Source organism: Carcharhinus amblyrhynchos, chromosome 34 (assembly GCF_965287045.1).
Source record: "Carcharhinus amblyrhynchos chromosome 34, sCarAmb.v2.hapA, whole genome shotgun sequence".
NCBI lineage: Eukaryota > Metazoa > Chordata > Chondrichthyes > Carcharhiniformes > Carcharhinidae > Carcharhinus > Carcharhinus amblyrhynchos.
The window spans coordinates 10,575,018-10,602,945 of NC_137357.1; the positions used below are offsets into that span (position 1 = coordinate 10,575,018).

The 27,928-nt window shown below is 41.7% G+C and overlaps 1 protein-coding gene across 3 annotated transcripts; it reads right to left on the bottom strand.

Moving 5' to 3' along the window:
* On the bottom strand, nucleotides 1-25,329 carry letm2 (leucine zipper-EF-hand containing transmembrane protein 2). Of its 3 annotated transcripts, XM_080216908.1 has the most exons (11): nucleotides 25,294-25,329; nucleotides 20,670-20,855; nucleotides 17,889-17,961; nucleotides 12,996-13,431; nucleotides 12,397-12,540; nucleotides 11,638-11,775; nucleotides 8,620-8,823; nucleotides 8,182-8,301; nucleotides 4,827-4,943; nucleotides 3,769-3,885; nucleotides 1-1,076 (listed from the first exon to the last, which is right to left on the bottom strand). In XM_080216908.1, exons 3-11 carry the CDS (start codon nucleotides 17,933-17,935, stop codon nucleotides 1,020-1,022), a joined length of 1,380 nt encoding a protein of 459 aa, XP_080073034.1. In that variant the 5' UTR covers nucleotides 17,936-17,961; nucleotides 20,670-20,855; nucleotides 25,294-25,329; the 3' UTR covers nucleotides 1-1,019. The 3 variants fall into 3 exon arrangements, with proteins under 3 accessions (XP_080073034.1, XP_080073035.1, XP_080073036.1); XM_080216909.1 differs by lacking the exon at nucleotides 20,670-20,855 and having other exon boundaries at nucleotides 25,294-25,306; XM_080216910.1 differs by lacking the exon at nucleotides 1-1,076 and having other exon boundaries at nucleotides 3,774-3,881.
* Nucleotides 25,330-27,928: the final 2,599 nt, after the last annotated feature.

Consider the following 27,928-nt stretch of genomic DNA (forward strand, 5'->3'; position numbering starts at 1 on the left):
TGACTGGAGCAGTAACACTGATGTAAATTTAATCCCTTTCTTTTAGAAAAGTGACTGAAACAGGGGTAAAAAGCCAGAATTCAAAGAGCCAGTAAATATAGGAGTTGATTGAAATTTGTTTGAATGTTTTCAGTGCTTTTTTATTGCATTTTGTAACCGCAATTCAGATCATTGACAGAACCAAAGCTTCCAACAAGAAAAAGCAGGATTCCTGCTTAGAAGGATTGCAAAACTAAACAACTGATTACAAACATGATAAGCAGGGTTAAAAAATCAAATTAAATCAGGATCACTCAAGATCAAACCTCTGACTGGGCGAGGAAGCGATACGTGCTGCTGACCTGTTTCAATCTTAACACAAACAGCATGACGCCAGCAGAAATCTATGTTTAGCACCTGAGAAACAAGTTAAAATGATATCTTTGGGTCTAAGCTGACAGTCCCAGTCAGAGTTATAACAGGAGAGGAAGAAGTCCATTTTGTCAGAGTCTGAATTAGGCCCTATGAGAACTTGGAATACGGATGCCAGTTTGGTGGAGTTAATGTGCTGTCAGCAGTGGCAGAGGATGCCAACAAAAACTATTACCATAATCGTGTTAGTTGGTCATTGAAATAAAAATTGATGTGATTGACCATGCAGTTGAGTGTTTTCCCCTGTACTAATGCCGTACAGCACACAAAGCAGAAATACTGGTCAGGAGTTCAGTACAACAGGTGTTTCTGCTTGCAGTGTCACTATACTGCATCAAGATGAACTGAGAGTTTATCCAGAGAGTATTGTCATGGTCACTTTGCCTTTCCTCATTCAGGAGTGCTCTTTGGTTGCAGCATTCATCTACAGGCTACCAGGAGGCAAGCAGTGTGACTGAAACCCAAAATGTCCAACAGAAGCATTGCGGTTACTACTATGTCTCCACAGTGTCCACTGCTGGAGTTGCCTTCAATGTTATTCAACTTAGAAAAGACGTACCCTAGTGTGCAGAGATTCTCCAGAGTGATGGCTGCGTTCATGCCTTCATTCACCCTGAGCCATCTGCAGAAGCCTTTGTTTTCTGGGACGTTTGTCCATCTGCAGCCTGAAAAAACACAGAGGTTAGTGTGGAAGGCATTGCAGGACCAGGAAGAGGAGAAAGACTGTGCCGTGAGCCATTGCAGTTCCAGGAGCAGGAAGTGGGGCCAAGAGCGAAAACAGGGACACTCCTGCAGCCTGGAATATAGGCAGAACGCAGGAGGCAGCTTGGAGTCAGAGTACAGGTGGGAGCTGGAGCTCCCCTGCCCACCTTCCCAAAAAATACCACCTGCAACTCAGAGTAGAGACGGCAGCTCAGAGTTGGGCAGGGGCTGGAGCTCTCCTGTCGGATGGAGTGGGACAGGAACTTGGGCCCTTCTGTAGATGAGAGCTTGGGTCTCCCTGTCTATTGCCCCTTACATCTTGGCCAGTGCCTCATGCATTTCAGAGAGGGGGCAATTGGCACAGGACAAGGGGAAAAGAGGTACAACGCATGCAGTTTTGAGTCGGTGCTCTCTTGCAGCTTGGAGGGGGATCTGCCTGCCTGCCTGCCATATCCCCACTATCAGTCAGAGGAGGAGGGATAGCAGCAGCAGCCCTTAGCCTCCTGTCACCCAGGCCCAAAGGAAAAGCAGCCAGCTTTGTGTATCCTTCCCCCAGACAATGAAGAACAGGTACAGGAACAGGAGCAAGAACACAATATCATTTGTCTCCAAGGTGGCATCCTGCCTCCTTCCCTCAGTTACTAGCACTGAACAGGAGGCACCTGCCTGCCACAGCTCAAGCAGAAACAAGACCAAGGGGAAGAGCAAGAACCCACCTCTCTCCTGAGCCACTCCAAGGAATTCAACTGCTTCCCAGCCTATTGGAAAGCAGGAGCAGAGGTCCTCTTGCTTCCTATCACTTTCCCCCTTGCATGGCTCCTTATTTCCTAATCACCCCCAGAGCCCAACTCTTTGTGTTCCCTGCTTTCTGAAGGACCCTGCAAAGCAGAAGTGTCTTGGTTCCTATGTCCTGCATCTCGCAGTAGGAACCTAAATGCTTCCAGCTGCTGAGGGGAGTGTTCCAGCCTCCGGCCACCTCTAGCTCTGGACTAGAAAGGGCAGACCCTTTTACTCCAGCTTCCTTTCTCAGGCCAGTCGATCATACTATGATACTTTGGGCGGCATGGTAGCACAGTGGTTAGCACTGCTGCTTTACAGCTCCAGGGTCCTGGGTTCAATTCTCGGCTCGGGTCACTGTCTGTGTGGAGTTTGCACATTCTCCTCGTGTCTGCGTGGGTTTCCTCCGGGTGCTCCGGTTTCCTCAAACAGTCCAAAGATGTGCGGGTTAGGTTGATTGGCCAGGCTAAGAAATTGCCCCTTAGTGTCCAGGGTAGCAGAGATTAGAGGGATTAGTGGGTATAATATGTCGGGATATGGGGGTAGGGCCCGGGTGGGATTGTGTTCAGTGCAGATTCGATGGGCCGAAGGGCCTCTTTCTGCACTGTAGGGTTCTCTGATTCTATGGTACTATCTTCTAAAGGAAGTACTGAGTTGGGCAGACCCACAAGCATTGCACAAGAGAATGCCCTAAAATACAAAGGCCGGATTTTACCGGCACACCTGCCCCGTTTCCAGGGTCAGACGAAACTTGGAGAACGGCATTCTCTGTTGTCCTCGGGTGGGATCGTACGAACCTCGTGGCACAAAAATTCTGTCCCAAGTGTCTGAGCACTAAAATTGACTATTCACAACAACTGCATCTTAAAGGGGAGATTGGTGACATCACATTACCATGTCAGTCAATGGATGAAACTCTGACGAAGAACTATCAGGAAAAACTCGAACCTGATGCAACAACATCTTTAATGCAGAAAAACATCGCAATGTGTTCCACAGGATCATGATAAAACCATATTTGATACTGAGCCACTGGTCAAAGAGGTGGGTTCTGAACTATGTTTTAAATGAGTCAAATGAAAGTTTTAGAGAGGATATTCGAGAGCTTTGGACATAGATGGTTCAAAGTGGAGTGAATGAAATAAGGGTGAGCAAGAGGCCAGACAAGGACAGAGATAGGGTTTTGGATTCCATTCGCAGCATTTCTGGACCTGAAGCCCATGCAGGTCATCAGTGAGCACAAGGGTGAAGGTGAATATGGCTTCAGATACAAACAGCAGATTTTGAATCAGTTCATGTGTGTGGAATTTAAGAGACGGGAGCTCACCCAGAAGTGCTTTGAGATGATGATGCTACAGGTCTAGCAGCAAATGAGCTAAAACGGAGCAGAGTCCGACAGTGTTACAGATTTGCTCCTCTTGGTGATAGCCCAGGCACAAGGTCATTGCTGTCAAAAAGTTTTGAATGGCCCATTTCATCGACAAATGAGAGGGACAGTGTCAGAGAGTCTAGTTTCTAAGGTGAAATTTGGCTCATCCAGTGATGGATCTTGGACAAGTAACGTGACAGTTTTGTGACAGCGAAGGAAGGGATCAGGGAAGGTGGTGGTCAGGCAGAGCTAAGAAGCATCAGCAAACTTGTGGCAACGGTATTGTGTTTTTGATGATGTTGTCGTCAAGGAGATGAGAAGTAAGAGGGAAACTAGGATAAACCCTGAAGGGACACCATCGTCTGGAAATGGGATGACAAGATACACATGATCCCAGGCATCGATGGTGAGATCAGACGAGGCAAGTATGGTTTCTTCCTCAATAAACCTAGCAGAGTTGTATCCTGATTTTCAAACAACATTTTGGGTTGTGTACATCACATTCATACCTTCATGTTTTTCAAAGTTGGGGCCATGTCAGACAGTGTCTTGGAATCTCGTGCCTCAGATTGTTCAGTGATCTTTTGTTCCTTTGGCTCTTTCTTCAGGGTACCAGTAATACCTAGCTGGAGGGTAAAGACCATAACAGCTATAAATAACAATTCAATTCAGAAGATAAAATCAAGTTAACTGTTATTTTAAGTGTTCATGAATAGATCTACAAACTACTCTCCTTCTAGTCAGTTCAGCAAGATTAATACACAAAATACATTTTATTTACATTTCCTCTTTTGCTCATGTTTTTAGAAATAAGAACTTCTATTCTCTACTGCACGGTGGCACAGTGGTTAGCACTGCTGCCTCACAGCAGCAGGCACCTGGGTTTGATTCCCAGCTTGGGTCACTGTCTGTGTGGAGTCTTCACATTCTCCCTGTGTCTGCACAGGTTTCCTCGGGATGCTCTGGTTTCCTCCACATTTCAAAGATGTGCAGATTTGGTGAATTGGCTGTGCAAAATTCTTGCTCAGGAGTACCCAAACAGGCGTCGGACTGTGGCGACTTGGGGGATTTTCACAGTAACTTCATTGCAGTGTTAATGTAAGTCTACTTGTGACTAATAAATAAATTTTAAATAAAACTTTGAAAACCTTAGCTTTCCTGGCAGAACACCTAGTCAAAAATCCCTCTGAAAATAACTGAAGTCAAGTTCAAACAGGTGGGTAGGAGCTCAGACTGATTTGCCTGCTTAATTTCCAAGCCTTGACCCATTTACAATTTGGGATTCAGATCGAGAAAAAGCATAGGTATTATCAAGCCGATCACAGTGTATTGGAGGGGAAACCACGAACTGGAATGCTGTCATTTCAACAGCTATACTTATGTGCACAGAAGGACAATAGCAAAGCACAGATTCGAAGCTGGAGCTTCCAATGTTGTTGTGTTTTCATCTCTTTCTAGTTGTTATCTGGTTTCCTTAACTGGTCTGATTCTCCCTCCCAATTTATAGATCGATAACATTTTATAAACTAGTATCATCTTGGAAGAAGTCACCAAAGAAGTAAGTTACCTCAATTTTTGGTACTTCCTGTGTCACAGATTTTGGCTTGATATCAGTCAGGTACATCGCACGAGACAACAAAAGCAACGATGGAGGCACTTTTTCCTTGAGGTGCAACTCAAGCCACTGCAGAGAAAGGAGTTGATTTGTTTATAAAAATTGTGCTTCTATTCAACATAGGGACTCACATCATAACAATCAGTTTTCCAATCCAGAGCAATAGCACTTGTGTGTTTTTAATACTCGTTTTTAGAAATCTCCCTGAGTAATGTTGGGATCAGTTTCTGGGAGACATTGCTGAAAGGGTTACTCAGTACAGTGTTAGGAAGGAACCTGTTGCTTCCATTTCATTAAGCCAGCACCAGCGAATCGTCAGTTCAGCTCTTGGTTAGATTATCTGCCTTGGATCATCACTCTTGTAGGTGAATAATTCTACAGATAGCCTACAATCTGGACACAAAGATTCAATCACCAGAGGTTCTGTGAGCATCTGGACAGTAAAAACAATGTTCTACTTTGATTTGGTGGCAGAAAAAAATCATGAGACTACATGAAACTCAGAAGTAACTTTCCATCAAAACCTCTGGTGAGTACAAGGTTTTGGCCTGTAGAACGCCAACTCAAAAAGCTGGTCTCCAAAAAGAATTTGCAGGTCACTAACTCTGCAAACGAAAATGAAAGCTAATGATCGTACTGTTGGAACTTTCTTGTAATGAGGCAGGTCGAATTAGGGATCATCTTGTGAAGGATCCTCTTGGGACAAGTGATCACAGTATGGTTGAATTTCTGATGCAGATGGAGGGTGACAAAGTAGGGTCCCAAACCACTGTCCTCTGCTTGAACAGAGGGGAATATGGTAAGATGAGGGTGGAATTGGCTAATGTAGATTAGGGGCGCAGATTGGTTGGCAGGACAGCTGAGGAACGGTGGAGGATTTTTAAGGAGATCTTTTTCAGTACTCAGCAAAAGTATATTCCGATGGTAAAGAAGGACTGTAAGAAAAGGGATAACCAGCCGTAGATATCGAAGGAAATAAAGGAGAGTATTAAATTAAAAATCGATGCATACAGAGCAACTAAAAATAGTGGGGAATTAGCAGATTGGGAAAGACTTAACAAAGAATGACCAAGAAAGTGATAAAGGAGGGATAGAGTATGAAGCTAAACTTGGGCTAAGTATAAAAAATGATAGTAAAAGTTTTTACAAATATATAAAGAAGACGAGACTGGCTAGACTGAACGTTGGGCACTTGGAGGATGAGAGGGGGGATTTAACGGTGGGTAATGAGGAAATGGATAAAACTTTAAATAAGTTTTTTGTGTCGGTCTTCACAGAGAAGGACACCAATAGCTTACCGAATATTAAAGATAGAGGGTTGGTAGGGGATGAGGTCCTTAATACAATTACTGTTACAAGAGAGGTAATGCTTGGTAGACGAATGGGGCTGAAGGTAGACAAGTCCCCAGGACCGGATGGAATGCATCCCAGGGTCTGAAAGAAATGACAGAAGTAACAGCAGATGCCTTAGTAATTACTTATCAAAATCCGCTGGACTCTGGGGAAGTGCCGGCAGATTGGAAAACAGCTCAAGTTACGCCGCTGTTAAAAAAAGGTAGCAGACAAAAGGCAGAGAACTATACACCAGTTAGCTTAACATCCTTAGTTGGAAAAATGCTAGAATACATCATCAAAGAAGAAATAGCAGGACACCTAGAAAAGAACGGTTTGATCAAGCAGAAGCAGCACAGATTCGTGAAGAGGAAGTCACATTTAACAAATTTACTTGATTTTTATGAAGATATGACTAGTGCGGTAGACAGAGGGGAACGGTGGATGTGGTGTTTTTAGATTTCCAGAAGGCGTTCGACAAGGTGTCTCACAAAAGGTTGCTGCAGAAGGTTCGGGTACACGGAGTTGAGGGTAAAGTGTTAGCGTGGATTGAGGATTGGTTATCTAACAGGAAGCAGGAAGTTGGAATCAATGGATGCTTTTCTGGTTGGCAGTTGGTGATGAGTGGAGTGACGCAGGGATCGGTGGTGGGGCGTCAACTGTTTACCATATACATTGGCGATCTGGAGGAGGGGGCTGAGTGTAGGGTCACAAAATTTGCTGATGACACGAAGATGAGTGGAAAAGTGAATTGCATGGAGGACGTGGAAAGTCTGTAGAGAGATCTGGACAGGCTGAATGAGTGGGCGATGGAGTATAACGTTAGCAAATGTGAGGTTATCCACTTTGGTAGAAATAATAGTCGGAGGGAATATTATTTAAAGGGTGAAAAGCTGCAGCGTGCTACTGTGCAGAGGGACCTGGGGGTCCTTGTGCACGAATTGCAAAAACTCAGTCTGCAGGTGCAGCAGGTGATCAAAAAGGCAAATGGAATGTTGGCTTTATAGCGAGGGGGATAGAATATAAAAGCAGGGAGGTCTTGCTGCAACTGTACAAGGCACTGGTGAGGCTGCAACTGGAGTACTGTGTGTAGTTCTGGTCCCCTTATTTGCGAAAGGATATACTGGCCTTGGAGGAAGTACAGAGAAGGTTCACCAGGCTGATACTGAGATGAGGGGGTTATCTTATGAGGAGAGATTAAATAGACTGGGCCTGTGCTCGTTAGAGTTTAGAAGGCTGAGGGGGGCATCTTATAGAGACCTACAAGATAATGAAGGGGCTAGATAGGGTCGAGGTAGAGAGATTCTTTCCGCTTAGAAAGGAAAACTAGAGGGCACAGCCTCAAACTAAGAGGGGAGCAGTTTAGAACGGAGTTGAGGAGGAACTTCTTCACTCAAAGGGTGGTGAATCTCTGGAATTCTCTGCCCGTTGAAGTGGTGGAGGCTATCTCGTTGAATATATTTAAGTAACATGTAGATAGATTTCTGATAGACAAGGGAATTAAGGGTTATGGGGTGAAAGCGGGAAAGTGGAACTGATCCACTTCAGATCAGCCATGATCTTATTGAATGGCGGGGCAGGCTCGAAGGGCTAGATGGCCAACTCCTGCTCCTATTTCTTATGTTCTTAACTTTTCCCTCCCTTGCCCATGTGGCAAACCATCACAATATTGTCCAGCTGCATGCATATCAGTCTATGATGTGCGATGATCTGAAACTTTCACAAAGGTAACCTTATCGAACCATTTAGTTACTGGCCCGAGTCCATCCAAACTCAAATCAAACTTACAGCTCAGTAGGCCTTTGCAAGTAAGCAGGATTAAGAGGACGTGTCTGGGTGAAATTGTTGCAAGTTTGGAAAAATGACTTGATTAATGTATTACACCAGGTTTGTTTTCTATTTCATTCATGCATTCATGATACTGTGACATTACAAGTATGCACGCATGCACAGTAGTTTCTGCCATACTCAACACCTGTGTGAGCTGATCCCGTAGCTGCTTTTCTGTCAGTCCCAATGATCTCATTCCCCTCGCTCTGCATGCTGTTTGCAGTTCTGACACAGTCAAAAATTTACAACCTTCTTTGGCAATCATCTATAATTCAAAACCACAATAGAGATTACCAGTTACAGAGCAGCAATGACTACTTTTGCTTTGAAATTCAGTTCTTAAAATAACACAGTATGTGGACCTTTGTATGAAATTTCTTTCAACGCCATTTTAGAAGTGTCAACTATTTTTAAGAAGACGGAAAATGGATTCTTATAAACTGATTGACTTTATGCTGAAATACAAAGAGGTGAATTTCTAAGTTAAAAGTTTAAAGTTTTGCTTTGAAACACTGCAACTGTTGCTAGAACTATTATTTTTGCCTGAGTAGCTGGAGAATAATATCTGCAATTCTGCACTTACTTCATCGTCTGCTTTTATGGATCTTAGTTCCATCTGTAGCTGGAAACGGAGTAGATTGTTTGTACCAAAAGGCTGCAGTTCCAAAAGCTTGCACAGTGCCGTGAGTTGATCACGGTTCAGATGCTCCAGTGTCAACTCATCTTCAAAGTGCTTGGAGAAACGCACTATGTCCTGAGTGCTTGGATTTTCCCCTGAGCGACGCACCTTCATGTAAGTACACAAAGAATAGGACAACAATAAAACTGAAGATTCACACATTTCACTGCTTTTTATAAAAGTAAATTTAATCCAAATTAATTTGAAATGAAGGGTAGAAATACTTCAAAACACACTGTGATGGGGGTTGCCCCAATGTCAATCCTGCAAGCGATGGTTAAGTATTTTCTCATTTTCAAAGTACCTGTTCATAGGAACTACCAAGCAAGAATTCTTCAGGACCCCTCATCCCATTTTGAGGAAAGGAGAAATGAATTGATCCATTTGAATGGCTCACTGGGGTTTTCTAGATTTCTGGGCTCCATTGCATTCTGATTGATGATTGTGATTAATTATGTTTGAATGTTTTCTGTTGAATTACCAACCCATTATCCCAATATGAATCTTTGATTTTCTGCGTCTGTTTTTCCACACAAACCAGAATGAAATATGGGACAGACTTGCCTGATGACCTCATGTGAAGGGTCCTGAAATTAGCTTGTGGGGGATTAGGACCATGTGTTTGAAATGTCATTATTTTTATAAAAGCACATGATTTCATGAAGTTTCCCAACATAAAAATGAGGAACAGGTGTTGCTGAAAACAGAAGCCACACCCCAACGCAATCGTTGAGTCAGCGGCTACAAAGAAAAATAACTGTGTGAAATCTGCTTAAGTCGTGGACAAATTATGTTTTTTGTGTCAATTATTCTCTCAAGTCCATCGCTTTCTGGGAAAATCCACAATCTTAAGCAGAAGTTAGAGCAACTGTGGCCCTGAAACCTCATGCTGTGTACATCTGCCAAGTTGTTCCAATAAAACATAGTGTGTTGTAATATGCCTGCAGAGCAATAAACATCAGTCATAAAACAGAAGCCTCAAACACATTAGATTACATATTTACTAAAAATAGCAGCTGCAAATAACAGCTGAATGATTACTGTTCTTGACTTGCAATCACGTAGAGAACTTAAAAATTAAAACCCCATCACTAACTTGGTAAGGGATTTAGATTACAGACTTTACACAATTCAATGAATAGAAACAACCTGAATTGCACAAGGAATGTAAAGAAGTAAATTTGAAAAGGTTTTTTTCTCTCTCCATGATATGTGGATGCAGTGAGTTTTATTAAGGTTAAGATCATGTTATCATAAGGCAGGTAACATCATTTTCAGCTGTTCAAAAAACACACCTGCCTTAAAGTCTACAAAGTCTAATAATGACAGCTTCCTGAGGTAAATGGTAATTAGGTGATGTTTTGACAGCACTATTATTATTACTGCATTATTATAGTGACCAAGATTAATTCATCTCGAGAGGTCCAAATGGCGCCTAATCATAATGGATAGAGCAGGAGCCATACCAAGCTGTGATATATCCAGAAAGGATGCTTCATAGGATGCATCTGTAAAAGTTGGTGAGAATTACAATGGACATACCAAATTTCCTTAGTCTTCTGAGAAAGATGAGGGACTTCAGTAATGAGAAAATGTTGGAAAAAATAGGACTGCTGTTCTAGAAACAGGGAAAATTTTGAGAGTTGTTGGGAGCTTCGATGCACTCCTTGAAAAGGAAGCTAATTCTACCAATAATTTTAAAAATGGCTGAACAGTATTGGAGAATGAAGAACTCACAGAATTAGAGATAAAAACTGGAGTGAACACAACTGCTTTTCCAAGAACTCGCATCGGAATGGACTCTTTTTGTGCTGTTTGTTTCCTTGATTCAGTTTTGAATACTGACTCTGTGGATACCCTTAGGATTATTTCACATTCAGTCTGAGCATCATGAATGAGGAATACATGCCATTTGTTTCTCTTCTTGCATTACACTTTAACTGCTACTTCTCTTCCCTCTTGCTTGCTTGATCAACTCAATCTGCATTTCCTCACCTGCCTTTCTGTTTCCATTGCCACACATTTGATGTCTTCTTTGCCCACTTTGTATTTAGATTCTGAGTCCAAGTCTTGCATGTAAATTCAAAGCAGCAGTAGATCAGTACTGAGTCCTAATGCATTGGTACTTACCCCTTGAGCCATTCTGATAAAACTCCTTTACCAAAGATTCATTGTTTTCTACTCTTCAGATGGTTTCTATTCATTGCCAGGGTTTACCCTGACTTCTGAGTGGCTTTAATGAAAAGGCTGTTGTATTGAAATTCATGAAACACCCTTCTGAAGTAGAGATAAATCAAGCCATTATGCAATTTTTAAATATTCAATATAGAGTAATTAAGGAAAGTTAGCATGGATTTGTTACTAACTTGTGTGAGTTCTTTCATGAGATGAAGTAAAGAGTTGATGAGGATAACATGGTTGACGTGGAGTGGATGGACTTCCAAAAGGCATTTGATAAAGTACTTAATAACAAACTTGTCACTCAGGAAATAGAGCTTGGTGGTGAAGAGTTGTTTGTTGGACTGGGGAAAGATATTCCCTCTGGGATCGGTGTTCATGTGTACATATGTGTTTTTCTCTCAAGGTACTACTGAACATGTTTGGGCATGATCTTGCTCTGCTGTTGATGCCACGCTCCCACTACAGTGGAGAGAATTTGGTGGCCAGCCAAATCTCTGTTCAATGCAACGGGATGGGAAAATCCCGCTGGCAAGAATGGTGATAAGATTCCAGCCTTGAGGTTTTTGAGCTTTAACCTGGGACATATGCTATTCTCTGCAGGAGTTTCCTTGACCAAGGCCTTTTGTTAACCAACCACTGTTAAGAAATGTGAGTTGCTTTGCAATGGTCAGCTTTCCTTTACAGGGAAGTATCTGGCAGCAATGTGACAACATGAAATCAACATGAATTCTTGAAGCAAACCTTCTGTACGTAGGTAGAAAACTGTTTGGTCGCCTCTCCACTTTCTGCTTTATTCCTTTTAGCCATTTCTTCAATTGTTTCCTGCAGAAATTTTGCAAGTTCAAGTTTTGCTGCCAGTTTCTTTTTCTGGTTTTCTTCCTGGGAAACAAACAAATTACCAAACCCAGTTAGACAAAATTCTTGCACCTACTGTCACCTCAATTAGGGAACTGAGTCTATTACACATCTTTCATTGGTGCTCTTATTCCCAACTTCTCAGAAACACAGCCTTGTGTAAATATTGTAATTCCTTGAAATTCATAACACCAGCAAAGCATATTCTTCTTCTTTCAGCATCGATCAAATAGAAAACTCACACAAGTGTAAGTTTACTTTGAACAGAGGGGCCATTAGTCAGCTGCATGCAGTGCTTGTGGCTGTCACCAAGTGACTTTTTCAGTTTGACTGAATAATGCTGAATAGTTCCGAATAATGTGAGTACGTTGAAAAGAAGGTCATTTATTGGAAGAGATGGAATCAGACAAACACTTCTCTCAGCCTGTCCTCAGTACCTGGTACTTCAGAGAACAAAAACTTGGTTCAGTAGTAATACTTCTATCCAAAGAAATCTTTTTGATTCCCATCCTTTTCACACTCTGCTTTCCAGACCCTCCCTCTACCAAGCATCCTTCTCAGAGCACTCGCACCTTTCATCTGGTCATTACAATTAAAAATATTCCATCAAATTCACAAGCTTGTGCATCAAAATATCCCACCAACCTTTGTCAGTTTTGACTCAAATGTAGATGGTAACATCCCAGGAAACAACTTTAAAACAACAGGCAGCAGGAATTCCGTGAATGGTACAATCAGAAAAATCATGAAGGGAACCAGGCGGAAGAGGTCAACACATGTTCGAATAAGCTGGAACAGTGTACACAAGACCAAATGTATGATTAATGCAGCAACTAAAATATAGTTTAGATCTCAAACAAGTTTAAAAAAAATCAAGAAACTTTATCAAGGCAGTTTTAATGTGATTGAATTCAATGAACTGCAATCAATTGTGTTAAGTTAGTAACACGTGAAAAAAATGTCGAAACTATTGTGTGCTGGAACAAAACGACCTCAGAATAAAATGAGGAAAGTCGAGTTGGATTCACCACTCCCTCAGCTCTCATGTGTAGAATGCCATCCCAAGTGAGATGTTCAGAAGGTGGCAGACACTTAGTTTTGGGGTCAGTGCTTTAGAAAAGGAGAAAAACAACATGGAAGGTAATTGGAAAAAAAAATTCTTTCTCCATAATAAACTGATTAAAAAGCAATATCTCATTGCTTATCTTTTGAGAAATGAGTTGTAGCTCCGTGATCCTACCTACCCTCCGTCTCTCTCGACGGGTGAGCTGGTGTCCATACAGTAATCTTGAGACAATCCTTGCTGCTACCTTTGTGTCGATCCAAAGTAATCGGAATCCATTGTAGTAGCCTTTCAGTTCACTTATAATTTTCTGCTTCCAAGTTTGCTTCACAACAGCCTTTTCAGTTGTTTGAGAATGTGAACCTTCTGACTCAGGATCTGATGGCTGCTTATTTTTATTGTCTGCTTCTTTCTTCCCTTGAAACCACCGAACTGACAGATGGAATTTGCACATGGGCACTAAAGAGGGGTGCATGTGAGGTAAACTGCAGAAGTGAAGAGGATAGTTCCTCACAAGTCCCTTATCTGTGGGATATCGTCTGTTTGAATGAAAATCACGCACATGGAGAATCATCACTGAAGTCCATAAATTGTTCTGTGTGAAACAGCATGTTCCTCTATATAAAACAAAAGGCATTATATTTTGAAATTAAAAATGAATCCCACATTTCAACAAAGATTTCTGAATGTACTTTGAGATCAATTATCACGTTCACTATCACCCTTCCCATTTAGAAACAGGCAGCAGGGAAATGCAGTCTACCAACACTGGACAAGTTTGATTCCATGCTCAAGAATATTTTCCTTCCAATATATTTCAAACTGGCAGAATTTCTTCTTTCTAACTAACCAGTTCAGGTAAATAGTTCTCATAAAACATTGAGAATTTCAGCAGAAATGGGCAAAAAAAAATACAAACATGAAGTTAATAAAGAAATTGTCACTGTTTTTTTGGAAGAGAGTTATAAATATGAATGTCTGCTGGTGAGAAACTATCTCTACTTGCCCAACCGGTAGGTAAATGTAACAAACTCTCAGAGCTCTAAACTGTGATTTTTCTTGTATTTTAGTTTACTGCAGACATCATTTATTGTGGCAGGATTTCCTCAATTTTGTAAAACTTGAAGAATTAACACACATTTTGACATTTGCGCCAACGTAACCACATCTATGAAATGGATGAATGAACACGACTAACCAAAGAACTGATTTGCACCAATTGCATTTTTTACTCTTATCCGAAGAATAGGAAAATAATTAAGATGTTTCTCATAACTCTGAATATACATTTGCATTTTGAAATAATTAATCTAACATCGCAGTTTGCATCACTGGGGTTTTTGAGTGGTGTTGTTCATCACTCTCACCAACTTTTAAGGTGCACCATAGAAAGCATTCTTTCTGGTTGTATCACGGCTTAATACGGCTCCTGTTCTGCCCAAGACCACAAGGAACTACAAAAGGCTGTGAATGAAGCCCAATCCATCACGCAAACCAGTCTCCCGTGCATTGACTCTGTCTATACTTCCTGCTGCCTCGGAAAAGTAGCCAGCATAATTAAGGACTCCACGCGCCCCAGACATTCTCTCTTCCACCACCTTCCTTTGGGAAAAAGATACAGAAGTCTGAGGTCACATACCAACTGACTCAAGATCAGCTTCTTCCCTGCTGCTGTCAGACTTTTGAATGGCCTTACTTTGCACTAATTTGATCTTTCTCTACACCCTGGCTATAACTGTCACACTACATTCTGCACTGTCCTTGCCTTCTCTATGAATGGTACATTTTGTTTGTATAGCACGCAAGAAACAAACTGTATGTTAATACGTGTGAAATCAAAATCAAATCATGGTCTCAACCTGAGTTACAACTAGAAGTTAAGTTTCAAATTTGTACAATTTAAAGTTCTTTAGGATAAACTGAAGCAAAGGTTATTAAAGCCTGCATCTCATAACATTAAGGTGTCAGTTACTTATAGGATCCAAAACAGCCCTTCCCACACAGATACTGTTATTGCAGAGTGAAGATGTACTGCCGGAATTATCCATAAACAGGCCATTCAGCCCAAACAGAACATTGCAGTGTTTATACTCCACTCAAGCCTCCTTCCATTTTTTCTCAGCTAAGTCTACCACAGTCACCATCTTTTGTGACCCTTTTTCTTCATATGTTTGTCAAGCTCCCCCTTAAATGAAACATTGTAATTAATTTTGACTAGTTGCCATAGTAGTCAGTTCCAGCTTCTTCCCATTTTCTGGATAAAGAAGTTTCTTCTGAATTCCCTATTGGATTTCTTGCTGGCCAACTTAAATTGATGACCTCAAGTTATGCTCTTCCAACAAGAGAAAACATTCTCTCTGAAACCTTTCAGAATTGTAAAGAGCTCTATGAGGTCAATCCTCAGCTTTTCTTCAAGAGAAAAGAGATCAGGTCTGTCAATCTTTTCCTGTTGTCATCCGTATGAATCTGCTTTGCACCCTCTCCAGTTTCTTCATGCTGTTTTTATATAACCAGAACAGAACGAAATGTGGTCTAAGCGAGAGTTGATACAAGTTAACATAACTTCCCTACTTTTCAATTCTATCCTTCCAGAAATAAAGCAGAGTGAAGAGTTTGCTTTTCGTCTGACCATGCCAGCCTGTGGGCCAATTTTTGCTGATTGATGCATTTGTTTGAGATCTCTTTGTTCCTCTCCCCAACCTAGACTTAAACTTGCCAAGTTATCAGTTACCTCCTCATTCTTCCAACCAAAAGCCACTACCTCTCATTTATCTGTGTTGAACTTAATTTGCCAACTGTTTGTCCATTCAGCAATGTTGCTCATGTTGTCCTGTAATTTGCTGCAGTCCTCCTCAGTATTGGTTATCTCTCCCAATTTGGTGTCATCCATAAGTTTAGAAATTGTGTTTTTTGATTCCAAAGTCAGAATCATTAACGTAAATCATGAAGAGCAGTGGTCCCAGCACTGATGGTGAAACTTTTGCCGTTCTGAATAATTGGTCTTTATTCCCACTCTCTGTTTTCAGGCAGTTTGAAGACAATATATTTAAACAAGTATGCTCATTTTACAGGGAAAGTGGAACAGCTCCCATTTTCATCAACAATGTTGCTCTTTGACAGATATCCTAATGAATTGTGGATATGTTGCCATGAGGCTGCATTTTATGGCTGTTCCTGCCAATGGTACGATGCAGACTCACCAAAGTCAACAGATGTTTGAACAAGTAGCCACATTTTACCCGCACCCGATGTGGCAATGCTGTGTAATTCTGCCCGTGCTAACAATGCATCCAAAATGCATTCTGCCCCATTTGTGCACGTGTAAAGATGATATCCTGAAAGACATGCATCCAGTGTTATGAAATACAAGGAAAGCCCTCATCCATCTGTCAGACTGGGGAGATGAGAAGGGTAATGCTTTAGATAACGTGGTCTGTAATACTGGAGACAATGTTGTCAACATTGGCAATAGAAAGGATCCAAACATCATGTATCTGTCTTGCATAACAGGAACTGATAGATGAATTATTTCTAAATCTCTTAAGTATAAGGAATGGGAGAGTATGCCATATTTGCATCTGTGTTCATTTTTGTTTGGAGATGAATGGATTATCAATTGTAGGTTTGATTAAGATGTTTATTGGATTTAATTTTATTAAACTAAGCAATTAATGGCTCTGACATTGACCAGTAAGACTCCAGAACAAAAAGAATACTTAGTTTGTAAAAATGGAAATTGGGCCTCAGGGACTGGGAAATCCCAACAGGCCTCAGAGGTCGCTGTACATGCATCGGCTCTCAAAGACCATACATGCACAGATCATTGCTGTTTGCAATCTTTAGTGATCCTGTGTATTTGTCAGCTGGAGAAGAGCCATACCTGTGCAGTTGGTCAGGAGCCTCATTTGAAAAGCTGGTGAACAGCCCTGCACACATGCACTATTTGTCTTTTTCATTTTTTTATTGAAAGGTAACCCTGCATCTACACTGAAGAGAAAAGGAAGAAACCAGAAAATAAAAGTGAAACAGCATGAAAGATTGGGTCAGGTGACCCAAAAGAAAACACCATTATACAGAGGGGCACAGAAAAAGTGGGACAGGAGATTGGGAGCTACAGAGAGCGGATTTCCCAGAAAAAGCAAGTCCCAAAACCTAAGGGAATGGAACAGGAAAACATCCCAAGATGACAGTGAAGTCAAAGACAGAAATCATAAAACAGGTCCTCTTCACTCAAGAGTGAGGACTAGAGGCAGCAGCTCCAAGTTAAAAGATAAGCTTCAGACTTGGAATAAAGTAGGCTTGCAAAAAGCCAGAAGATCCAAGGAGACTCAAGTGTTGGTGGCTTCTTCCTCTGGTTTGGGAAGCAGTAATGTTCTGTTGGCACAGCTGGGTTCAGAGGGATTGCACGTAAGGTGAAGCTTGCATGCGTATGGTATTCCAGGGGCAGAGAAACATTGGAAGGAGAGGTTGAAACCCTGGAAGAAAGCATCATTTAGGAAAAAGATTCCAAGACGTGTTTTTTTTTCCCTCAAGTGGAGAATAGAAACTTCTGTATGAAAGAAAGAGAAAGGCCTGTTGTCTCAGTGCAAAAAGCAATGGGGCAGGATGGAGGTTGGGGGGGGTCCCACTGATGAGAAATCTGTAGAAATTTTTTTCCGGTGGCGTTTGTCACTTGATTTCAGAGTGTGACCACAGTTTGTCTGTACACTTAGCATGGACATTAGAATTTCATATAGATTTTGTAACTTGTGTTATTCATACAAAAATCTGTATATATCTATAAAAGTACAGTTGGGGTGAAGGGGTAGTGTAATTTAGTTCATCTTTTCTTGTTTAAATAAATGCTTTATTCTCTAGTTTAACATTTATCAGCTGTCAGATATGATTGTTCAGTAGCTGCTCTCCACAATGCTAAACAGAATATAAAAGTTAGCATCCATCAAGCCGAGTTCACTCTGGGGTCTGATTTGTCCACCAGTAATATCAGCTGAGATCATAAAGTACAAGCAATTCAAAGATTTCAAAATTAACATTTCCTCATTAATGTATTTTTAAGAAGGATTCACCATCTTACCTTGATCTGAGAACAGAGGTAAGTAGGTTTGGGTTGAAATAAGCCATTTCTTCATCAAGTGGAGTGTGTAATCCTAAAATGATAAGAATAAATTAACACAAATTCTTTAAATTTAGCATCTACAAAATGCAACATGCAGTTTAGGCCATGTTTATCTTAATAAGTGAAATGCTTGTTTGTGATTTAAAAACCATAAATTCCTATTCACTGGTTCAAAGCAGGGAAGCCATAATTACTTCCAATGTTGCAGTGTTCAGAAGAGGAAGCAGTGCATTCCTGGTCATCAGTCCCAGTTGTAAGTATACACATTGAAGTCAGGCAAAGACAGAACTGTGTTCACAATAGTCCCTGAAGCAGCCCATCAATGCTCTTAGTCTACAAAACATTGAATGTTTGGAAGCAGTCAGAAGCATTTGAGGTGAAGGATACTTGGGGTGGGGCGGGGTGAGACAGCGGGATCAGGCTACTGAATTGGATGATCAGCTCTGATCAAAATGAATGGTGGATCAGGCTTAAAGGTCCGAATGGCCTCCTGCTGCTCCTATTTTCTATTTCTATGTAGATCTGTCTTGAAAGACAGTCATTTGACTGACATGCAGAAGACCAGCCATCAAACTATGCCAAGTGAGGTGTCAATGAGGATAACAAGAGGGATTTGGCAGAAAAAAACAGGGAGAAAGAAAAGCAGGGTAGCAAAAATGTTTCAGTGATGTATCTTTCTCATTGGGTTTCAGGTGGAATAATAATGATGATCCAATTTCAAAGCAATTCACCAGTATAATAAAGAGGAAATACGTTTGTATTTCAGGCTGGATCATATCATTGGCAGAATTCATGTGCAAAAATTATGCTCAAACAGACATTGATGCAAGTTCATTGAGATTTGTCAGTCACTTCAATTTGCAAAACACTGCCCAAATTCTATCATTCAGGGATCTACTGAAAATTATGTTTTTCTGTCCAGAAAATAAAGCACAGCCAGAAATAATTATAGCACTGAAATGCAGCAATGCCTTTCCTGCAAAGGCTCCAGAAAAGCTAGTTCTGTAACTGTGTGGTTTTGTTTGTGGAGAAGAGGAAGAAGTAAAAAGAGGAGCAGGCGCCTTGTTCAATCTTGTCAGATCTTGCTCATGTAGAGTCCTATGGCAACCAACTATCCTTATCCAAGTAGTCATTCTATACCCAAGTAGTCATTGTGCAATAGTGTTAGTAAATTAGTGAGCCAGCAGAACCAATATCCACACACCACATTTTTGAATCGGGACGACCGGAAAGTAACCAAAAGGATCCCCGAATGATTCAGCCCTGAGGGACAGAGGAGTCAACTGTGGTTAAGATCCCCATTCTACTTCCAAACAACGTGAGTAGAATCAAGCTCTTCCAGTTGCTCAACATGTAAACAAACAATATACTGTGTCGCAACTATTCACAGCAAGAATGTCCCAGGTTGGTGGCCTATGCTACGAGCTACCCAACAGCCATGAAGGGTGACAATTGGACTCAGGGATAAGAACACCAGCGTGTGCCCTTAAATCTCAAAGTAGCTAAATTCGGTCAAACTGTGCTTAGGAAATGAATGAATTCAGGTGTGATGGATTCCAACAAATGAAAAGTCCAACAATTTATTGTCCATTCTGAGACATTGAAACTTGCAATTTTGCAAGCTCCTGGTGTTCTGTTGTAGAGCATTGAAGGAGAAATCGTTGGAGTTTGTAACAAAGGCAATGCATTCAGCTTAAGGTAATTTAGCACAAGTTGGTATTTCAGTTTGTAGTGTTGATAATAAGGAAGCAGTTTATTTGAAAATAAATAGAAAACTAAACTACCTGCCAATATATACAAGAAGAAAAGTTGTATACCAATGCAACTAAAAGGCGCTGATTTAACACAATTGGGGTATTATGATCACTATTTCCCAGCAAATCTTTAATGATGATATTACTAATTAACCTTGCCTCAGATAAAATAGCTTTTTCTCAGTTAGTCCCACAATATATTGCTCCACAAAACTATCAGTAAAGCATTCTACACACTCACCTTCCAGATCACCTTTACCAGTTTGGTTTGACCATAGAATCATCGAATCCCTAATGCGGAAGACCATTCGGCCCATTGAGTCTGCATCAACTCTCCAAAAGAACAACCACGCCCACCTCCCAAGCTCCATCCCCATACTCTGCCCATTGACTATAGCTATTCTATCTGGTCTGCACATTTTGGACACTAAGAGGCAAATTAACATATCCAATTCACCTAACTTTCACATCTTTGGACACTACAGGGCTACCTATTGTGTCCAATCAACCTAACCTACACATCTTTGGAGTGTGGGAGGAAACCAGGGCACCAGAAGGAAACACACACAGACCATATCTGTCTATCAAATTTAAGTGCAATCCATTGTTAGTTTTTGAGATTTGATGAGACAAACAGACAAATAAACAAGGGCAAAAGTACTACATATGTCCACCTTCACTGTGGAAGGTAATAAAATACAGTACCATTTTATCCCTCTGCACCAAATTCCTGATTGTACATTTGGTTTATGTTCTTGGATCACCTGATGCTTCGTCACATAATGTGAGCATCAACAGTGAATTTTGACCGTGAAGTCAATATCTACTTTGTACATTTCCAGCAGGGCTCATTCGCAACCAATACCAGGAACTTTTTTTTCTGTCTCTTGTCCAGGGTCAAAAGCAACAGGAGCATTCCAATTAGTGTTCAGACTAAAACCTGATATCTCAGCATATGGCAATGACTCAGAATGTATGTACTTACCTTTTGCATTTATTGGGCCATAATAATATGGTTGAAAATGGAATGCAAGACTTTTCTGCTGGATTCAACTCTATCTGCCCTCAGAATTCTCACAGAGGATGACTCAAAACTTAGGTTAAGGAGGGTAATAACATCCAACAAAACAGATTTTATTGAACTTGAATCTTACATTCTAAAGCAAATTATCTGAAAGAGAAAACATTGCTTATTAGCATGATTGCAACACAGAACAAATGAACAAATACAGAGCTAAAACTGAGTCAAAACAGACACTTTTAAGGTTACAGGAACTTCGTCATGTGATGCATATCAACAAAATGGGTGACGAGAAAAAAAGAATTGAGGCTTTTTTTTCCCCTTTAAATCAAAGGATAAAACAGCAATCCTTATTTCAATACCATTCCCACCTCACTCTTCTTGCCGTATCCATGTGGAGATTGTGGCACTGTGGGTCACAGAACAAGAGAAGGAAAGATGAAACTGTCAAATTGTCAATCAACTCCAAAATCATCCAGCTGGAGAACTACCCTACTGGCAGGACTTGGATTCAAAAGGGTGTCCAACTTCAAGGGTATGAAACGTGTCACAAACAATTCCGTTCCCAAAATTTGATTTCCTGAACAGATTCTTTAAAATATACTGGCTGACGGTTTTAAACAAAAGGTGTTGGAATTAAAATGTATTCAAATAACAATTTTCAGATTGTTCATTGTAACTGACATTATTACTTTACTGCGTAAGACAATTATGACTGTTGTTTGAGAAACAAACCATTATTGAAATTATGCCAATCAACAATGTCCAAACTACTTCCACAGTTACTTAATATAAATATGATTTACAGGAAAGCAACCATCATTGTTGATTTTCAGTTTCAGCAATGTCCACTCATAAAGAAATATTTACATGAATTGTGAAACCAAAAAATTGTCTACCCAAACACAGGCTGTTTGGAAAATTAAAACACCAGCTCATGGAACAGATTAAGCATATCAGCTCCTTATGGTTGACTTGAGTATATTTAGAAGGTAATGTGAATAAGTTTTGACTCATAAGGCAAGTCTGGAACAATGGTTCAACACAAGCGAGAAAATGGAGGGTTACAGAAAGAGTAGGGGAGTGGCACTAATTGGATAGCTCTTGCAAAATAGCCTGCAGGAAAGCAAGATGAATTTACTGGCTTTTGCCAGAGTCGTGTGATTCAAAGATTAGAACAAGAAATGAGCTGTGTGGCCTCCCTGATCTCCATTTCCTTTATGAAGTTTGATGTTTCCGATACAGTATTGCACAGCGCTTAAACTGGGTTCCAGAAGCATTGCTGTCTCATGGGCAACACTGAGAAAATAAGCCAACTTTATAAGTAATTTTTCCACACAAGAAAGTGAAAATAAAATCTGCCCTGTCAGTAACAAAATGCAAACGTTCGTAACAGAAACAAATTTAGGCCATACGACCCCTCAAGCCTACTCACTCCATCACACAAACCAGCCTCCCATCCATTCACTCTGTCTACACTTGCCACTGCCTTGGCAGAGCAGCCAGCATAATTAAGGACCCCACACATCCCATACATTCTCTCTTCCATCACCTTTCAGCGTGAGAAAGATACAGAAGTCTGAGGTCATGTACCGACCGACTCAAGAATAGCTTCTTCCCTGCTGCCATCAGACTTTTGAATGGACTTCGCTTCCATTAAGTTGATCTTCCTCTCCACCCTAGCTATGACTGTAACACTACATCTTGCACTCTCTCCTTCTCTCTGAATGGCATGCTTTGTCTGTATAGCACGCAAGAAACAATACTTTTCACTGTATGTTAATACATGTGACAATAATTAAATCAAATCAGATAAAAATCAATTATCTGTAAGATCAGGGCTAATCCTCAATCCCAACCTCAATTCTTCATTCAATCCTCACGTGGCTTAATTCCTCTTAAGGACCAACATATCTCAACTTTGACAATAACTGGGAGTTGAGTGGTCTGGATTTGTGATCTCCAACAATTTGTACCCCTCAGAGTGCAGGGATTTCTCTTCAACTCATTCCGAACTGGTTGTCCTCTTACTCTGAAACGACGCCCCCCTCCCCACCAATATTACAATCTTTTGAAGGGGGAAAAAGGTCTGTCAGTATCCAGCCTGTCAGATCTATCAGGAGAGGACAACATGCTTGAGTGAGATGACTGCTCATTCTTGTGAACTCCAGCGAGTACAGACCCATTCTGCTCAATCCAAAAATGCATCTGATGACAGTGCTGACATGATCACAAGTGTTTGGAGACAAAGATTTGGGATCTTTGCACTTGCCAGCAGAGTGCAACAGTGGTTGCTAATCGCTCAAGAGACAAGTTGAGGGTGCACTAAAGTTGCTGGCTCTATATTGGAGGAGCACTGGTTAGCCTCACAGTGCCAGGGAACCAGGTTTGCTTCCAACCTTGGATGACTATCTGGAGTTTGTACATTCTTCCCTGTCTTTGTGTGCATTTCCTCCCACAGGCCAAAGATGTGCAGGTTAGTGGACTGGCCGTACTAAATTGCCCATTGGGTGGCACAGTAGTTAGCATTGCTGCTTCACAGCTCCAGGGACCTGGGCTTGATTCCCGGCTTGCATCACTGTGTGTGAAGTTTGCACGTTCTTCTCGTGTCTGCGTGCGTTTCCTCTGGCTGCTCCAGTTTCCTCCCACAGTCCAAAGATGTGTGGGTTAGGTTGATTGGCTGTGCTCAAATTGCCCCTTAGTGTTCTGAGATGCATCGGTTACAGGGATCAGTGGATAAATATATAGGGACATGGGGGTAGGGTCTGGCTAAGATTGTGCTCGGTGCAGACTCGATGGGCCAAATGGCCTCTTTCAGCACTGTAGGACTTCTATGATTCATGTCAGGAGCACTGTCAGGGTAAAGACATGGGGTTACGGGGCTAGGGCCTGAGTGGGATTGTTGTCGGTGCAAGCTTGATGGGCTGAATGGCCTTGTTCTGTCCTGGAGGGGATTCTACGTCTGATGGGGCAGTCTTGATGCTCCAGATAATCATATTATTGCAGCAAACATTTCACAAAACCGAAGGCAGGGAACTGACATGAGAATGACACTGGAGTGAATGGTGAAAGGCCAGCTCCTCACTGGTGTTTGTTGTTGCTGCTGCTCTTTAAAGGGCTGCTGCAGAGTGGAGGAATCCTTCTTAACTCTTTACTGGATCAGCCTGCTAACTTTTTGTGATTCATGCACACGAACACCTTGATCCCTCTGTACTTCACTCACCTGCAGTCTCTCAATTTAGATAATCTCCATTTTGATTCCTCCTACTGAAATACATGACCTCACATGTATTCCCCATATTAAACTCCATTTGCCAGATATTCATCCAGTCACTCAAGCTATCTGTATCCCATTACAGAATCAAAATATCCTCATCACAACATGTCCTTCCACCTATCTTTGTATCATCGGCAAATTTGGAAACCTTACATTCTGTTTTTTCCTCGAGATCATTAAAGAACTGATCCCTGCGACTCCACTAGTTGGATCTTTCTACTCTGAAAATGCCTCATTTATTCCAACTCTGTTTTCTACCTGACAGCCAGCTTTCAATCCATGCTAACACACTTCCACCAGTTCCATGGGCTTTTACTTTATGATGTGGCAATGTGGTGTTGGACTGGGGTAAACACAGTAAGAAGTCTTACAACACCAGGTTAAAGTCCAACAGGTTTATTTGGTAGCAAACGCCACTAGCTTTTGGGGCTTTGCCACTTTGTCAGGTGAGTCGGGCGTTCTCCCATTCACCTGACGAAGGAGCAGGGAGTACTCTGAAAGCTTGTGTTTAGCCCAGTCCAATGCCGGCATCTCCACGTCCTTCTCCATGACAACCACTTTTCAATCCATGCTAAGACACTTCCAATTCCAGGGGCATGTACTTTATGATGTGGAGATGCCAGCGTTGGACTGGAGTAAACATTTCACTTCAGCGGTCACAGGCATTCGGCCTCTGACCTTCAGGTAAGTATTCTCCAAGGCGGCCTTCACGACACATGTAAGCGCAGAGTCCCTGAGCAGAGACTGATAGCCAAGTTCCGCACACGATGACAGTCTCAACTGGGATCTTGGGTTCATGTCACACGATCTGTAACCCCTCATGACTTGCCTGGATTTGCAAAATCTCACTTACTGTACTGTCTGGAGCCAATACACATCTCCTTAACCTCTGCCTAATGCTCTTTCCACACACATTGTCTGCATCTTGAATAGAAGGTTTGCCGTAAAGACTCTCATTCTAATCAGTAATCTGTAACCTGTCTGTGCTATTATATGCTCTGTCTGAGACCAGAACTCTCCATTCACCTGAGGAAGGGGCAAACCCCAAAAGCTTGTGAGTTTACTATCAAATAAATTGGTTGGACTTTAACCTGGTGTTGTGAGACTTCTTGTACTTTGGGCAGTGAGAAATCAGGATGGACGAAAGGGAAGGGTTAGCCCGCTGCACACGCCGGTTTCCATGGGAACCACAAGCTTGGTGCACTCCGCCCCCGACCCTCCCGTCCCCAAAAGAGGGAAGGAGGATGGTCCAAAAAGCACGGGATGGGTCATTTCCCTCCCTCCCCTTCCATCGTAATGCTGTCCACTCACCGGGAAAAGACTGCGGACTGACCCTGTCCCCATTTTCCCCTCCCCCTCCACCCTGCCGGGCGCTTGGACAAGCGGCTCCCATTCAAAGCGCCGCTCGCGGCCACTCTGTGGCGCGCCGCCCCTCTCTCTCCAACCGCCGGGCTCGAGACTGCCGGGGCCCTAGCGGGGGAGGGGAAAGCAACTGTCAAAATGCCGCGCGGTGACACCCTCTTCTCCCACCCCGCCCCAAAGCAGTGACGCACCGCGCTTTCGATGGCGGGACTGCCCCCTCTCGATGATTGACGTCTCTATTCTCCAATAGTCAGGCCGGATTGAAGATGGACAGTCGCCTGGGAACCAATCAGGCTTTTATTCTCCCTGGGTAGGCGGGCTCAGCCCTCTGGGACCCTCCTCCGGGAGGAGGAGGGAGGAGCTAAGGACATGTTTGATTGGAGCAGCTGCATTGTTTGGTACATATTCTCAGTGTCCTGCTTCCCCGATCATCTTCGAGGCGGGTAAATTTTCCTTTGTACTTTGGGGTCAAAAAAAAGTTGTACTTGTGATTTCTCCCGTAATTGATTGACAGGACTAAGTTGTTGTGGAGCATGCAGTAATCCCAGTCGTCTCTCCTATCCTTAATGAAACTCAAATTAATATAAAATACAACCCATGCTCAGTGATTTACACAATTATAACATCCACAATAAAGCCTGGGATATTGCATCATCCCCAATATTACAGTAAATATTTTCACAGTTCACACTGAAGCCAATTAACAAATTTCTACCACTATTTATTTACAATGTGAACTCTTGCAACCCTTTGCCAGAGTCCCATTTCTTCCACATATCCGCCCCAAAGGGATAGAAGTTAATTTATCTCTCCTGGTTTCACTGGATGAGGACAACCCAGATCCAGTGGAAGATCATTGACCTGAAGAGCTATTTGTCCCGCCACACATGCTGCCTCACCTGCCCATCATTTCCAACATTTTCGCTTTGTTTCCCTGAACCTTGCTGTTTCCATCCTCTTGTCTCTTCCTCTCTCTTTGTACGCTCCAAAACTGCATTACCGATCCAGCCTGAGGCTTTTCCGAATTTATCCAGCTATGAAGCAGGACTTGGAACTCAGTGAAGTCCAGTCTTGTGTTTCTTGTGCTTGCTGCACAACGTGTTCTTTGGGACAAGAGTATAATGGGGCTTTATATAATTTAATTACTTCCCGCTCTCATATCTTTTTCTTGCTTTGTCTCTTCTCGGTGCTGCGTTATGTGAATCTTTTAAAATGTTAATTAACTGTTATTTAATTGTCTTGTTTTTATGTATTCCAGATAATGTCAGCCTCTGTGGATTTGTGTGCGTGTTCTCATTACTGAGTAACATTTATGTTGCCCTGTGGGCTTCAAGTGGATTTAATAGAAATCTGTGCTTTCCATATATGAGAGTAATGCCAATAAGAGATTTCATATTAAAAAGAATTGCTCACAGCTGGAGTGAATTCATTTTTTTCAGCATTGCTTCAGATTATTTGATTCTTTTTTTGTACAAACAGAAAAAAACAATCTTTTTGTTCAGATTAAGAATCTTTTCTTCTGTATTCCTCTCTGAAGGTTTGAATGGCATGCATTTCTAAAGTGACTGTTCTTCATTTGTATGTCTAGACAGTAAGCAGCAGCATCTATTCAACCATGGCAGATCATTAACCCATTCTTCCCACTGTCTGATAACCATCAATGCATGAGCTCTTTAATTTCTTTTTCATTCTTAGCTTCTACTTTCCTCTCTCATTTTCACTCCACTCACCCCCAGCAGTATTTCATCTCAGGGTACAGTTCCATGGTCACCTGTGGCTTGTCACCTAACTAGGTCATTGAAGAAGGAAGAATCATGTTCAACTTGATTCTTTCCTCATTCAACACTTTAAAGGTGAATTTCCAGTAGACGTTACAAGAAAGCAATTATTAGATATGCGAAGACTGCCTGGTTTCACCTGCGCCTCTTCCCAGCACAACTGTAACATCTGACATTGTTGATGTCTTCCTCAGATCAAATAACACAGGAGGAATGAGGAGCAATTGAATGTGGAACCCTTTTATTTATTTTAGCAATGCCTTCCAGCTGTTTTACTGTCAAAAAAATTAAACATACAAGAAAGACAGGTGGGCACAAAGGTGTAGCATTCGAAAGGAGAAAAAAAGGCACATGAAGATTTCAAAAGATGGATACCGCTAGAGCAAGGCAGAGTCAGATATAAGGTGGAGACAAGTGTCATAGAGGTTTACAGTGTGGAAACAGGCCCTTCAGCCCAACTTGTCCACGCCGTCCTTTGTTTTAAACCCCTAAGCTAGTCCCAATTGCCCACATTTGACCCATATCTCTCTTTACCCATTTTACCTATGTGACTGCCTAAATGCTTTTTAAAGGACAAAATTGTACCTACTTCTCCTACTACCTCTGGCAAGTGAATTGCAACCATTCAAGAAGGTGGCTCACCACCACCGTTTTAAGGGCACTTCAAAATGGGCAACAAGTGCCTGCTTGGCATGAATGTGCACATCTCGTAAAATAATTTTCAAAAAAGGGAATGCAATAAAGTCTAAATTAGGTGAAAAATGAATGAAGAATGTTAAATAAGGTTGATGAACCACAGGCACAGA

Bases quoted from the DNA above. Each gene is read 5' to 3' on its own strand.
- letm2 (XM_080216908.1), bottom strand. From the start codon at position 17,935: ATGGCTTATTTCAACCCAAACCTACTTACCTCTGTTCTCAGATCAAG. The intron at 8,824-11,637 runs GTTTGCTTCAAG...ACTTACATGAAG, and splicing joins TTTCTACCTACGTACAGAAG to GTGCGTCGCTCAGGGGAAAA. The intron at 8,302-8,619 runs GTAAGTGCAGAA...TTTGAATTATAG, and splicing joins CCATAAAAGCAGACGATGAA to ATGATTGCCAAAGAAGGTTG.